At 32.7% G+C, this 16,239-nt stretch overlaps 1 protein-coding gene across 1 annotated transcript; it reads left to right on the forward strand.

Annotated features, from left to right (window-relative positions):
* Nucleotides 1-5,114: 5,114 nt before the first annotated feature.
* On the forward strand, nt 5,115-15,035 carry LOC125862073 (NAP1-related protein 2-like). Its single transcript, XM_049542049.1, has 10 exons — nt 5,115-5,278; nt 7,376-7,498; nt 7,590-7,640; nt 7,866-7,937; nt 8,030-8,143; nt 8,234-8,295; nt 8,810-8,882; nt 9,037-9,093; nt 9,197-9,229; nt 14,806-15,035. The coding sequence occupies exons 1-10, from the start codon at nt 5,168-5,170 to the stop codon at nt 14,863-14,865; spliced, it is 756 nt and encodes a 251-aa protein (XP_049398006.1). The 5' UTR covers nt 5,115-5,167; the 3' UTR covers nt 14,866-15,035.
* The last annotated feature ends 1,204 nt before the right edge of the window (nt 15,036-16,239 follow it).

Consider the following 16,239-nt stretch of genomic DNA (forward strand, 5'->3'; position numbering starts at 1 on the left):
TCCTGATCCTAGACGGATCATTCATCCTCTTAGAAAATATGGTTTAGACATGGGTTTATAGGGATTCATCATAAAATCATGTAATTATCTCAATTCATGCTTGATAGATCACAAAACAATCAAATAGATCAATATTTAAATAGACCCATCATGACATGGAAGAAAATCCTAACTCAATTAGTGAATTCTAACTTTGTAAATTGGAGAATTTGAGAACTCTATTGAGGAAAGGGCTCCATGGATGAAAACTATCACACATTAATGCCAAAAGCTAGCCTTCAATGGTGGAATTAGAGGTTTGACTTGAAACCCTAAGTTGATTCCTTCTTCTTCCAGGTTTCTAGAGAGAATTTTATTTGAGAGGAAGACTAGTTCTTCTTTTAGGAATTTGAGAGAATGATTTCATTGGGGAAATTTGGGGGTAAAAATACTTATATGTGACTTTTAGGTAAGGGCAAAATGACATAGTGTTAGGATAAAACAATTAGGGAAAGACCCAAAAGCCCCTAACTAATAGCTGACGCAACCACCAGATAGTGGCCTTCGCGAGCTGTTAAGGACCTCACAGGCCATTGTGGTAGCCATGGTCCTTGACCAGTGGCCTGGGGAGAAGTCCCCTTTTACCTTGCCCCTTCACGACCACCTTGATGAGTCGTTTTCCTCTTCACAACCCGTCTAGGTGGAGGAGGCCAACTCTAGGGTTGGTTCTGCCTCCCCCACTCGGGCGTCATAACGACCCATCCACCTCCACACGGGCCGTTAAGGCCCTCGTGGGAGGGGTATTTTCTTAGCCCGCCCTGGAGGACTGGCAACCACACGGACCGTGGTCCCCTTCACGGCCTGTTTAGAGCTCCGTGGAGGGTCCATGGTTCAGGTGTTGGCCTGTGAGTTCTTTCCCATTACTCCTTTTTAGCCCTTTCTCAAATTCGAGGTGTTACAACAATGTGATTAGGATTTCTAACTCCTCCTTTACTTTGCCAAAAATAGGCAATTCTAAATTACTAAATATGAAGAGTTTTTACATCTTATGAATAAGTAAAATTTAATTATAACTTAAATTTGATATCAAAGTTTGAAATATTAGGATAATAATTAAAAGATAATTATTTGAGAAAAATAGTAAATGACAATTTTGTCTATTGTAGAGTCTTTTAATGAAGGACAAAAAGTTCAATCAACTTTTCTAAAGACCTTCATGCTTTTAATATTGTATAAAATAGATATAGATAGATGGATAAGTACAAATTTTTTATTTTATTATTATTAATAAAATAATATCAAAATTATCTTATCATATAATATCATAATTATTATTAATATCTTATCAAAATAAGTACTTCTCGCGTTTTTCATCTTCAAGGTAATATTTATTTTTCTATGAATAAATTTGTTATATAGTTTTCTTTTTAATTAAAAAAAGATAAACTTAAAGAAGTAAAAAAGGAATAAAATTTGATAGTACAAGGGTAGAATGAGTATGTGAAAAAATCAATCGGCATATGAGAGGAGACTGATTGTTGTTCAAAATTATCGAAAAAATATAATTTTTAAAACAATATATGCCCTTAATTTTTAGTGTGTGCGTACGTATTAACTACTACCATCTCAAACCCAACATCAATTTTTACACCAAATTCTATTTTGTTGTAGAAATTGGTGTTTTAATGTTCCAACTCAACACTAATTCTTACATATTTTAGTGTAAATGGTATGACACAATTCATCCACATAAAATCTCTTTTTATTTATTTATTTATTATTTTACTATTGTTTGTATTATATAAAACTTTTGAAAATATAAATGAAATAAAAAAAATATGATACTGAAGAGAGAAGAATATATAGAGAATCTTCTCTTTAGTGCAAATTTTTGGTATAGTGAATTGGAGTTGGTTATGTTGTAAATTTTGATGTTATGGGTCGAAGATGTCCTAAGTGATGAGAAACCCTAACTCATTCTATGAGTTTTTGGGCAAAAACATACTTTACCTATACCCCAAACTTTAGCTACGTTCTTAAAAAAAATTGGCAGAAAATATCCTTCAAGTATTTGAAAGTTAAGAATTTTAATCCTTCTATTAGATATTGTCAAAAAATTAAGGGATCCTACAAAAACATGAGCAGTTCATGTGCCTATCAACAAAAGCTTTCCTACATAATTTCATTATCTACTATAAAAAGCTCTTGAAAAAAAGAATATCAAAAATCTTGGATACCATCGCTTATTGAAACAAAAAATGTTATGAGAGTGTGGAGATACATGGTTTGCTATTTTTCTCATTTACCAATGGAAAGAAGCTAGAGCTTAATTAACTTCACCTTTTTCAAAGCTAAATTGTATTTAGATCAATAATTTTTTGGGGCAATCTGATATTGAAGTGATCAAAATTCTAATTATTTCTTGTATTCGAGTTTCATTCTCCATTATTTGAAGTGGAACTCTCCAACAAACACTACTTCTAGAAGATTCAATCGAGAAAAAAACATATTTCATCTGATAAATTTTAAATATTAAATCACATAAAAATAAATGGAAAAATGTCTAATTAAAAGATTTTGCATAATGCTAAACTCAATTGCCGAAAAAGTTCACGATAATATTTTTGGTGTATCTCAGAATAATAAATATGAAGGGGTGTCTTGATTTTTGTGGGATCTGTTAGTTTTTTGATAAATTCAAGTAGAACTATGAAAACTGTTAACTTTGAAATACCCGAAGGATGTTTTTTGCTAAAATAATATTTTAAGGAGGTAATCTAAGTTTGAAATATAGTTTAAGGATGCTTTTGGTAAAAAAAGAAACTCTTAAGAAAATGATCAAAATGGTCCTTAATGTATGTGTAATGCTTTATTTTGGCCCTTAATGTATTTCACTTTATTGAAATAGTCTTTAATGTATAACAAAAATGTTTATTTTGATCCTTAATTTATTTCACTGGATTGGAATAATCCTTAATGTATGACAAAAGATGTTCATTTTGGTCCTTTACCTAAACCCAACAAATTTATTATTAAAAAAATGTTAAATTGTACTATAGACCTACGTGGCTAATAAAATTTACCATTATTATCTTTTTTGTTAGCTCCAAGGAAAGAACTCCATGAAATCTAACACCATTTTCTCTTAGCTTCTCCAACTAAATTTACTATTTTCTCTTTTCTAAAATATTATTTTACTGACGTAATACCATTTTTGTTTTAAGCAAGAGAAAATAATAATTTTTTATTAGAGAAAGTAGAGAAAATGATGCTAGATTTCATGAAATTTTTCTTTAGAGCTAACAAAGAAGACAGAAATGGTGAATTCGTTAGCCACATGGCCCGCAATTAACACTTTGTTATACATTAAGGATCATTTCAATCAAATGAAATATATTAATGACCAAAATGAACACCTTTATTATTCATTAAGGACCATTTCAATTGAGTGAAATACATTAACTAGGCGTTTGGACATGCGATTTCATATCTCGATATGAAATCATGAGATGCAATCAACGTTTGGACATGCGATTTCACGATGATTTCATCTCATGAGATGAAATCCCAAATTCTCCAAAAATCATGATTTGGGAATTTCAAATTATGTTTGTAAAAAAGTCCACATTTAATATATATATATATATATATATATATATATACTAGCGATTTATTTCATATGTAAATAAAATTTGAAATTCATATCATTACTTTTTAAACCATTTGTATCTCTTATAACGATTATTCTCGCTAATAGAAAATTTATTTTTTACTTCAAATCTAGTCTTAATTTACCATTTATATTCGCTAAATTCATTATTATTATTATATTTATCAAATTTATTACTATTTCATTCAAATCAATGTTTAATGAATTTTTTTCATTATTATATTAAGTGGACAAGACTAACCACTGTTCCATTGATTGAAAAACCAATTTTCTTAGCTACTAACAACTTGAACACTACATCTCATATTCAATCAATTTTTTTTTATTGAGTTAATGTTTGAACAATAAATATTGTATTTTTTAGAAAAAATTTGTGATAGTGTATTATGTGTNCCCCCCCCCCCCCCCCCCACTTATTTGATAAGATTGTATAAATAATTGGACAATTTTAATAGTTTTACAATTTATGAGATTTTATGTTTATGAGAAAACATACAATGTAAAAAGTCCAAATCGCATGTCAAAACAAAACAAAACTTCATCTTATAATTTCATATTATGATCATATCACGATTTCAGGTAGGGCTGTTCATGGTTGTGGTTAAAAAATTCAACCGAATCGTAATCCGAACCAAATCGATTAAAAAAATTGATATTTGGTTAGGTTTGGTTTTTAATTTTGAAAGTCGTATTTGGTTTGGTTTTGATTTTACCAAAAAATAACTGCAAAAATAACCGAATCGAACCGAAAAATTAGATACATAAATTTTATAATTATCGATATATTATTCATAAATAAAATACAAAAAATTTGTTAAATTTTAAGTAACTTAAGTCTTTAACTTTACCATTTTCTCAAGTCCAACACTTCAATTTTAGCTCAACTATTACGATCCTAAATCAAAGTCCATCAAAATTCATTATTTTAGTCTTTACCTGTCATACCTTTCATAAGATAGTCACACTTTTTTGTTAATTAAATTACTTTGTTCGTGTAATGATAACTCTAGTATTGCTTAATTGAACCAACAATAGTTTTTCTGTGGACTGTTAATGTACTAGGTGTTTGTGTCTATTAAGATACGTATGTCCTCAAAAATTTATTACTTTCAAATCGAAAAAAACTAGAAAAATTGAACCAAACCGACAGTTATTTTTTTCATTTGGTTTGATTTGGTTTTGAAAAATTAAAAAAACTGAAAGGATTGATTTGATTTTAATTTTAATCAATAACCAATACAAACCGAACCAAGAACACCCCTAATTTCTGGTCATGATTTCATATTGCGTCACGGGCCGTAAGAACCAAAATAAAGCACTAACTACCCCTATATTGAGGACCATTTTAGTCATTTTGTCAAAAACTCTCCATTCTCATGTTCTGTTCTTCACACGTGCACTGTTTTTAGTTTGACAACATATAAATTCATTCATGGGTTTAGGGTTCTAGGGTTTAAGAGGCAAGAAAGAGCAGTTGAAAGTTGAAAGTTGAAAGTTGAAAGTTGTGTAGTGAATAAGATGGGTGTAGACAAAGGGAAGAAGCAAAAAGTGGATGAAGATAACAACATTGATGGTGACCTTGTTTTTTCCATTGAAAAGTTGCAAGAAATTCAAGACGCGCTTGAGAAGGTAATCCCATTTATTCATACTTTTCTTTTGACTACTTTATAGTACTAGTTTTGAGTCACTGGATTTCTTTGTGACAATACTCAGTATAAACATATATTTGAAAAAATATATAATTGGAGTGAGTGATGCTGTTTTTTTATTGTTTCTAAAATAGTGTGTTATGCAGATTCTGTTAGATATCCTCCCTTGTCTGGACAATTGGAAGATTTGCTTCCTCATATTCCTTCAAACCTTCATAAATGTGACTGTAAACTATGACTTTGGAAGTGTCATCTTTTGTTAAACTGAACTGAAGATAAATGTTAAGCATGAATGAACAGTGAGTGCAACCTTGCTTATATATATCTTTCTTCGGTGGAAACAACACATACTAGACAACTACATAAGCTACTCAAGGGTCCAAATAACCGAGTTCAACATGTAAAGATCACCATCATTTAATTGTCATACAAAAAAGACTGTATTTTTGTGATTTCAGGCATGTTGTCTCTTTTTGTTCACCGTCTACTTATGAGATGTCCTATGTTTAGTTCATACTCCTAGCCTTTCACATGCTAGGTGATCCACTGTCTTTATTTCTCTGGTGAAACAAAGGCCAAAATTTGGCTTCTATATCATCTCATTCGCATCCCTGTGCGCCAATTCACATTTCTGTTTTCTTTTACTTCTGAGTTAAGTTTCGTTATTCTAATCAATCATTTGTTGTTTGACATTACAAGTTTTGGGAGAACTCATCGGAGGAATAATCTAGTAACCCGTTATCCTCCTTCAAAGTCAATTTGCATAACATCATTGGAGTATATTTATAAAATCACAACCAGTTTAAACCAAAAAAGTGGAAAGAATACAGAGAACTGGGACGATTTCTATATTGGTAGCACTGTTAGATATTAGTTTTATAAGAAATATGACCATGAAAAGATGTGTGTAATGGCCAATTTTGGCTCCTAAGCTTCCGTTTCCTTTCATGTATGTGGTAGAACCTATAGCATATAATTTGAGTCCACAAGAGTTGTAAGAATATGAGCTGTTTGGCATTTTGTTATGTTTCTCTTCCAATAGAATGCTCAAGTCTTTTTATTGTTATATATCACCTATAAAGCTTCTGCAATTTATTTTTTTTACTGAACTTAGATATTATGGTCATCTTCAAATTTAAAGAATCTGTTGTTTAGAACCATAAGGGAGCTTTTCCATCATATGTCTGCTCTCTGTATGTGCATAATATTAACAACACTTGGGATGTGCAATTGTGAAAACTGATAACAACAGCTGGAATAGATGGAAATACTCTCGTTAATGCATGCCCTCTTTATATATTATTTTCCTATACCTTGGTAAACTTGTCTGATAATTAGTTGAAGGATATATATTCCATTTCAATGAAGAAGGGGAAACCTACATTTATATTCTATAGGTGCACACTCAAGGGTGTGCCCTGATGGTCATTGATGTGAGTTGAGAACCATGATGTCTCAAGTTCAAATCCTAGTAGTGACAAAAACACTAAGTGATTTCTTTCCATCTGTCTTGTCGTAGCCTTTGTGGACAAAGTTACGTGGTAATTTTTGCTGGTGGGGTGAGGTGTGCACAAGTTGTCCTGGACACAACAGTTATAAAAAAAAATAAAATTCTGTATGTGTAAAGAAGCATCTCTATATGGAATAAAGAAATAGTAGAGATTTTGAGTGCAAACACGAAATACTCATACTGTGAAAGTGTGAAACATAAATGTACTTTTTAGCTTTTTTCTGTAGACTAAAAGATGTCAACACTGGGGACGGAATGTTCGACTTACTTATTGTCCTATAGTAATGTAAAGCAATGTAAAGGAACTGAGATGGAATTTTTTGTTCTCTGTTGGTGAAAATCTTAACCTTCTCAAACCAAAGCATCTCTAAACACATGAGCGTATTGAAATTCAAGCTTTTGCTAGTGCGCTGACAAAAAAGATGGTCGGCAGGGTATGTTCTAGTTTAGGTGAGAGTTGAAACAAGAATAAAAAATATTTAACTTAGAGTTGATTGCTAGATTTCTTTTGTTGCTTAATAGTTGGTGTTACATGTTAACTAATGAGCATTTTAATTTTTCTATCAGATTAATGAAGAGGCAAGTGATAAAGTATTGGAAGTGGAACAGAAGTACAATGAGGTCCGCAAGCCTGTCTATGATAAGCGAAACAACATCATTAAAGCTATTCCAGATTTCTGGTTGACTGCTGTTAGTGATCCTATCCTGAGACTTCCGTATCTCTATGTTACTGAAATTCTGAATTGCTTCTCATTTGATTGATTTGTTTCATTACTTGCAGTTTTTGAGCCATCCTGTCCTAGGTGAACTTCTAACTGAAGAAGACCAAAAGGTTTGGTTCTAATTTGTTGGTTATAAACTATTATTCTAGATTATAACCAACCTACTGCTATTTTTGGCCAAGCTCTATCAATGCTGAATTTAGTTGTTATTTTTGACGAGTCATTGCTGTATTATCAACAATGCTCTCTAATAAATCTATAATAAGTTGTAACTTATCCTCTAAATGCTTCTTGAGTTCTGCATCTGAAAATGTATCTGCCTCATCCCGTGCTAGATCTTCAAGTTTCTAAGTTCCATTGAAGTGGAAGAATCTAAAGATGTGAAGTCGGGCTATTCTATCACCTTTGTAAGTTTTTCCCCACATGGAATTAATGTACATCCATATATGTAAATTGTTATTTTTGGAAATTCAAATTGATGACTTCCTCCTTTTTACAGAACTTCAGTGCAAATCCTTATTTTGAAAATACAAAGCTCTCAAAGACCTATACCTTCCTTGAAGATGGACTGACAAAGATATCTGCTACAACAATAAAATGGAAAGAAGGCATGGTGAGTTTCCGTTTTGCAGCTTGACAGATGTCACACATTCTGTATATTCCCTATTTCATCATATTGATGATATTGGTTGACTTTTTGAAGGGCATTCCTAATGGAGTTGCTCATGAGAAGAAAGGAAACAAGCGATCTCATGCTGAGGAAAGGTGAGTTTACTTATTTCTAGCATTTCTATATTATCTACTTTTAATCAACTTTTGCTATTTATATGCTAAACTTAAAATGGAATGCTCTGATATATGGTTGGAAACGTGGTTTGGATAATGTTTGATAGTATGCTTACTTGTTTTAAACTTTGTTGATGATAATTTTTAAGTGTTTGTTGATGCACATTATGACATATACGGTGTATCATTGGTCCATTGCAGTGCAAACCTTCGAATATAATTATTCTAGACGATATTGGTTGTTGGAATGTTTTTGCGTCACTTCTGCTGGTTTTTGGTCAGCGGTGATGCTGAGCTTTGTCATCATAATCAGAAAAGAAGCTTAGACTCTTCTAGAAAACATGAATATAATCACTAATTAATGCAGCTAATATTGTAGCGGTGGTTCTGTAACTTGCCTTATGTTCTGTAGTCTTTTCTTGATAAACATTGGGATGTGATAGTTCTGGTCATCCTTGCTCAGTTGCTTTCCTTCTTGGGGTCTCCCATGCAGCTTCTTTACATGGTTCAGTGAAGTCAATCAAAAAGATGAGGATGAGGATGAGGCTTTAGAGATTCAGGATGAGGTATATGTTTATATCTTCTGCAGATTACTTCATGATGATTTCTAATCCCAATTTTCTGTTTTCTTTGGGGTGGTGGTGCAAACTTTGGTGTACTGAGGTCTATTTTTTTGTTGAAGATTTTCATTTTGACACTTTATCGTTGGTGCTTTTGCAGGTTGCTGAGATAATTAAGGATGACTTGTGGCCGAACCCGCTCACTTATTTTAACAATGTTAGTCCCATTCAAGCTTCCTTGTTTTCTTTAATCAAAATTTAGTCGTAAAACATGTTTGTTGCCTAACACCATCTAAGAACTAAGCATTACTATACCACAGGAGCCTGATGAAGAAGATTTCGATGGGTACGAGGTAAAGATACATCAGCTGGTTCTTAAGTGTCATATATATATATCATGGATAAGTGCATGAATACTTAGTTTACTGTGACTGTAATGTGTGTTTCTCTCTGGGCTTACATTATTTTTTCAGAATATTCTTTCCTTATAAACCTCTAGCATTATATCTTCAAATAAGTTGTCTGGCCTTTGTTGTCAATAATGTCGAATAATCTTCCTAAGTGATGGATCAGCTTCTTAAGGTAGTCTTCCGAAAGTCAAAAGATCGTAAGGGTCATTGAGGGTGGGAGAAACTGTGGAGTCGAGTGGAACTTGAGGTTGTAACTACCTTATCACTAGAATTCAAGTGTTTGGTTAAGGTTGCTACCATGGGTGAATTAATTGTTGAGTAAGCTTTCTGTAAAGATGGTAATAGTTTGAGGGCTTAGTCTTACTAAATGTAGGAGTTGGGTCTATCTTTCGTTGAAGTTGAAAAAATGAGTAGTTAAAGCTCAAAAAAAAAAATGGAAGTGAAAGTTGTGTTTGGACATGAACTTCGCTTGAAAATAAGGTCAAAATTTTGTGAGTGAATCATTATTTTGTGTGAAATATTCCTCAACCTAGTTTTCCAAATTTCAAGCTAAGTTGAAACAATGGACCAATTTTTTTTTTTTTGAGAAAGTTAAACATTTTATAGACAACAATACACCAATGGCGTATTTCAGTAGTAATTACATCAGAGGAGTATACAGTAAGCAAAACCAAAAGATCTATCATTTATACCCCTCCTACAAACAATGGACCAAATTTGATAACCAAAGACTAATCTACAAATATTATTGCAAATATTTTAAATAAAATATATGATAATTGGGTGGCTTAAGCGTGCTTTTGGGAAAAACGTATTTGTTAGGTATAACTTCCTTTATCCTTTTCTTTCTCCCGACATACTGCGCCAATTCATTAGAGATTTTTTTGCGCTTTTCAAGAATCTTCTTCTTTTTATTTCGTCTTCAATAGAAAAGCTTAAATTCTAAGAATTGTGTGGTTACTTTGTGGAGACTTCAAAATCTTAGATATGCAACTGCCTACATCTTTTTTATGATGGTTCCTTTTTTTATGGCTTTAAGGTACATGTTTTAGATTATTTGTGAGCAGTTTTCATCTTGGTTTGTGAGCATAACTTAGAAGAATCATTTACCATGCTTACCTCAAGACTTTCCACCATGTTTGTGGGGAGTATTTTTGTAAATAAATTGTTTTTTATTTTATTAAAGAATAAATACTGCTTCAAAAAATATTGTTGCTAGGCTCAACAAAGGGTTGAAACTCAATGGCGACATTTATGAAATTTGGAACTTGTAGTCCAGTATGTGTTAAAGAGCAAGAGGCTTTGGAAGCCATTGCCGATGTCATGAATGAGCCTAAGGATGGTCATGGTTCAACATTAGTGTGACCGTGCCACTTATGATGCTTGGAAGAAAATTAATACCACTGCTCGCACTACATTGCCAAGCACCTTGGATGATGACATCCTAATGGAGTTTAAGGATCACCAAAGAGTTATGTATCTTTGGAGTGCGTTGAAGAATAGGTTTGGTACTTATTCTAGTCCTTAACAATTAAATTAGATTCACATAAGAAATGTCTAGAACATTCAATGAAAATACATTTGAAGCAATAACAAATATGATCATGGAGTGGAAAGATGCTGGTCATGCTGACTGATGAACAATAGATCCAAACAATCATATGTTCTTTTCTAGTTCATGAGACCATATGAAAATGCATTTGATCCACAATGGATGAATAACAACTTTAGAAGATGTCCGGAGGCATCTTGAGTTGGAGGACAAATGCCTTGAGGCTGCAAAACCAATATCTGAGTTGCACTTGGCAACAAGGCCCTCAACCTGCCAAGAGAGTAAAGACTGAACAAGGCAAGAATAAACAATCTAGATGTGTCAAAGTTGCTTAAGTGATTTGTTACAATTATGTAAAAAGGGTCACTATTCCAGGGATTACTTTGATACCAAAGGATGATTACACATTAATTCAAACTAATTAGATAGCATGTAATTGTAAAACAAGAACTCACATGTTTTTTGTATAGCGGAACTGCGGAAGCGAAAGACTTGAATGAACCTTGACACTGACCAGTAATGGTTGTCACGATGTGTTGTAGCAACCCTAGATGCTATTGTGAGAGAAAAAAGTGTAGTTAGAGTTTTATCTTTCGTGTCTTTTAGTTGTACACACTAGGTGCACTTATATTGGAAACTATTATCGTTACAATAATTATCAAAATTTCAGTATTTATCCTAATGGGATTTCCATCATCACTTGACACTTAGTGGAATTTCACTGAGTATGTTGTTGTTGTTGTTATTGTACTGTATTTATCCTATGGGCTTTTTCAACATCACTGATAGGCTAAGTTGCTCGGACTCGGGTTTGGGTGTCCGATACGGGTGCAGATCCAGAGGTTGGATCCTTCGTGATCAGATTTTAAAAATCAGGAATATGGATCCATGTATGGATACGGGTGAGGGGATTCACCTAAAATAATTAAAATTAAAGGAAAAGGAGTGACATGTAAATTTCTATATAAAAGGTATTCTATTTTCTTCAATTTCACCTTAGCTTTTGTATTGATTACAGAAACAGAAATAATTAAAATTGTTCAGATTTTCCCCATGAATTTTGGTCAAAGTACCCAAAATCGGTTGACCATATCGGACACAAATCTCACACCCACACCCACACCACACCCATGTTGTGTCGACATGAGTGCGGCACCAAAAGTGAAGAGTCCAAGCAACTTAGCTTGTGGGTGAACCCTTATTTTAAATAGTTAGATTAAGAGGTTCAAACTACAATATCTTATAAGCCGATGAAATAACAATGAATTGCTATGAGATCTCCAAAATACTTTGTATGTATGAAAATTTATGGGAATATTTCTTTTCTGAGATGGAAGTTACGGGAATATTTTTATTGTCGGAAAAATTCACTAGAATATTAAAATGACATTGAATGTCTTATGCTTGAATTGATTTACAAAATATTGAAAATGTGGTAAAACAACAACATACCAAGTGAAATGCCACAACTAGGGTCTAGGAGGGTTGTGAGTAAGCAACCTCTCTACCCCTCCCTTGTGAAGGGCAGAGAGTTTGTTTTCGATAGATCCTCAACTCAAGTAAAACATATCAAAATAGAAGAAGAGAGAAATACATAAGAGGACTCCAAGTTAAAAATAATGGGAAAAAATAGAAATGTGGTAATGTGCATTGAAAACATTAATATTGAGATACTTTGCTGGAAACTTAAAGTGGATCCCTATGATTTTGGTTAGAGTTCGGACCATTCATTTTTTTTTGATGTAGGCGTTTGTCCATGCGATTTCATCTCATTATATGAAATTATGAGATGAAATCTCAAATTCTCTAAAAATCATGATTTGAGATTTTTCAAATAAAAAATTTGACCCACAAGTTTATTTTTGTAAAATAAACCCACATTTAATTTATATATATTTACTAGCCATTTGTTTCATATGTAAATAAAATTTATTATTATATCATTACTTTTTAAACCATTTATATCTCATATAATGATTATTCTCGCTAATATATTATTTTTATTTCAAATCAATTTTTAATTTACCATTTGCATTCACCAAATGCATTATTTTTTATCAAATTTATTACTACTTCATTCAAATCAATGTTTAATAAAAAATAATTTTCCATCATTATATTGAGTGGACAAGACTAACTACGCTAACATTAATTGAAAAAACAATTTTCTTTAGCTTCTAACAACTTGAACACTACAACTTATGTTCAATTTATTTTTTTATTGAATTAAGGTTTGATCAATAAGTGTTGTATTTTCTTTAGATAGTTTTGTGATAGTGTATTATGTGATTTTATAAGCTTTTGGTTATTTGGTAAGATTGTATAAAGAATTGAGACAATTTTAATAGTTTTACAACTTATGGAGGTTTTATGTTTATGAGAAAACATACAATATAAAAAGTCCAAATTGCATGTCCAAACAAAACTTCCAACTTCATTTCATGGTTTCATATTATGATTTAATATCGCATGGCCAAACGGGCCCTAAGATTAATAACTCATTTGAATCTGAGTATTAAAATGTGCATTTAGATTTAGGTGTATGAATCTTAATCAATATTTGAGTATTAAGATGTATTAAGATATGAATAATAAATAATTAAGACTTTGTTTTCTCAACATTTTAACATATAAAACTTATCTTTATTTAAAATTAATAAATACAAAAAACGAATTTCAGTTAATATGCCTGTTGGTAGCGGTGATGGTTAGCGCTAGTTGTTGTGGTGTTGACTAGAGATTGTCTTGGGTAATAGTAGCCAGTAATGATGGTGGTTGGTAGTAGTGATTAACAATGGTTTTTGATTGTGGTACTTGGTTGTGGCAACTAATAGTCATTGTGGACAATCGTGATAGCTAATGGTGGTGAATGACGACGATAGATGGTGATATGTAGTGGTGGCTTATTGTGGTGATTGATGGTAGTGATAAGTGGTTGTAATGGTAACTGGTGGTAGCAGATGGCCATGGTGGTTGTGCATGGTGTGGTAGTTGATAATGGTGGGCGGCTGCGGCAGGGGCAGTTAGCAGTGATAGTGTATGGAGTAGCGGTGAACTACAATCTTTGTAGAAATCCTTGAATAGATATCTTAGTGATATTAAGACTATCATAAAGTTTAATCAATCAGATTTATTTAGACATATTAAGTAGTTGTAGAATTTCAAAAACAAATGCACTTGATGACTAAGATCGGAATGATTAAGGTTTAAACTTTAAAAGGCAAACACTCATTATGATCAAAATGATTAAGGTTTAAACTTTTAAAAGCAAACACTCATTATGACTTAGATCTAAATGATAAAGATTAAGCCTTTCATTAAGTGCTAACACATAAGACCTTAAAAAGGTCAACTTGAAGTGAAGAAGAGTCCACCGGTAAAAGAATATTTTCGGAATGTCGTTGGCGGACTGCACACGATAACACATGCTAAGATCTTGTTGGGTTTTGAGCTTTGATTGGCATGTGGTGGTGCGTGGAGGGTTCTCCGCTCATTGCCTTTCATGGATTTGGTCACCATAGAGTTCCAATCCTAGTTGGCTGTGTTGGTTGATGCAACACTACTAAGGAATCTAATGATTAACTGTGATACCTTATGTGAAAGCAAAGAACCTTGAGAGAAAGCTTTGCTTGGATTATTCTCACAAGCTTCTTGTTGTTTAAATAGAGATAATACGTTCTTATTCTATAACTACAATGTCACAGTATTCATAACACCTAAAGTAGAATTTAGTTGAATGTTGATCAACATATGGTGTTCTTTGATGCTGTGTATAAAGTGGAGTTATTCTGTGGTTGAGAATGATCATTTTTTTGGCAGAGGAATAATATCCTTTAGATATGTGCACAAAATACTTAACTATTGTCAAATGTCTGTTATATACAGTGGTTCTTTAAGTCTTCACCAATCTTTTCTGGTGAGATTGTTAAATTGGTTGATTGACTTGAATGCTAAATGTCTAATGCAGGGTAAGGAGAGTGAAGGCTCTGAAGACGATGAGGAGGACGAAGATGGCGATGAAGAATGAAAGTAGTTGGAACACCTATCTTTTCATAGGCTATCATCTTCAATGTTTTAATCATTGGGGTTTGGTGTCTGTAAAGATCTAAAAGATAAAAACTTACAGTGGTGACTATACTTTTTCTTCTTCTACTTGTATGGTTGGTTATAAGAAAATATCTAATTTCAGAGGTTTCATTTATGTTTCCCTAAAGAGACAATAGATGGATACAAATTCATAATTGGAAAAGGGTCATATTACCTCTCTACTTTCACATATGTTCATAACAATCCATGATCCATTATACTATAAACTAGAGGTCATACTCTTGCTATGCACCACCCCAATATAATAAGAATAATTATACCCCATCCACTATTGTTGAACTAAATAATCTCATTCCAGAAAATACTTATCTTTTATTTTATCCAACATAAGACTTGCACTTTAGTGATTTTCAAACGCAAATGGAACTTTAATGGTTCGTGGCATGAAATATGAACCTATTACTTGATTGTATGGCTATGAGCACTGTTCATTATGGGTGTGATTGTGACTGTGGTTGTGCTGATTGGATCGGGTGTCACTTTTCAACACATATATTGGATCGGGTGTCACATTCCAACAAATGTATATTAGATTGGGTGTCACATTTCAACACACTAACAGTTTGGGTGTAGGTTCCATGAGAGGACCACTTGTGATTATTACGTTCATATCTAATTGTCATTGATATATATCGGGAAATTGTATGTCATTCCTAAAATGATAACTGAATTGTGCATTATGTATATTGTGTTTACTGTGTGGTAATTGCTTGTGTATATTGTGCCTACTGGAGTAACCGCGTGATCCTACCAGTACACCGTGGTTGTGTATTGATATTGCACTTACTCTTTCTTTGTTGAGTACATGTCATCTTCAGACGGTTACTGACAGACCTCAGTTAGGAGATCACTGACCGAGACACGATTCAAGGGTGCGTCAGTTCTTTCAGATTGCCATTGATCCCTCCTAGTTTTAGTCCAATTTTTTCGGACTCAAGCTATTTCTTCATTCATACTTTTTGTTTATGTTTAGTTTCGGTGTTGCACCCCCTTTTCTTAGACTTATTGGTTAACAAAATTTTGGTACAATGACTTTTAGTTCTAGGGGTTGAAATTCCACAATAGTTGTCGTTAGACCTTCGAAGTGTATGGGACTCTGTATTTATTTAGTCATTTAAACCTACTTTCGTATCTTTAAATATTTTAGTCTCTTGAAAATTGCTTAGTCGGATTGTAGTAATGATTCTCCCACCAAAAATTTAGTGTGGGTGCCAATCACGGTGATCTAGATCGTGACACTCTCACAACATATGACTTATACGTCGCAACTTAATAGTCATATGTTGCAACATAA

The sequence above is a fragment of the Solanum stenotomum genome, chromosome 4 (assembly GCF_019186545.1).
Source record: "Solanum stenotomum isolate F172 chromosome 4, ASM1918654v1, whole genome shotgun sequence".
Classification (NCBI taxonomy): domain Eukaryota; kingdom Viridiplantae; phylum Streptophyta; class Magnoliopsida; order Solanales; family Solanaceae; genus Solanum; species Solanum stenotomum.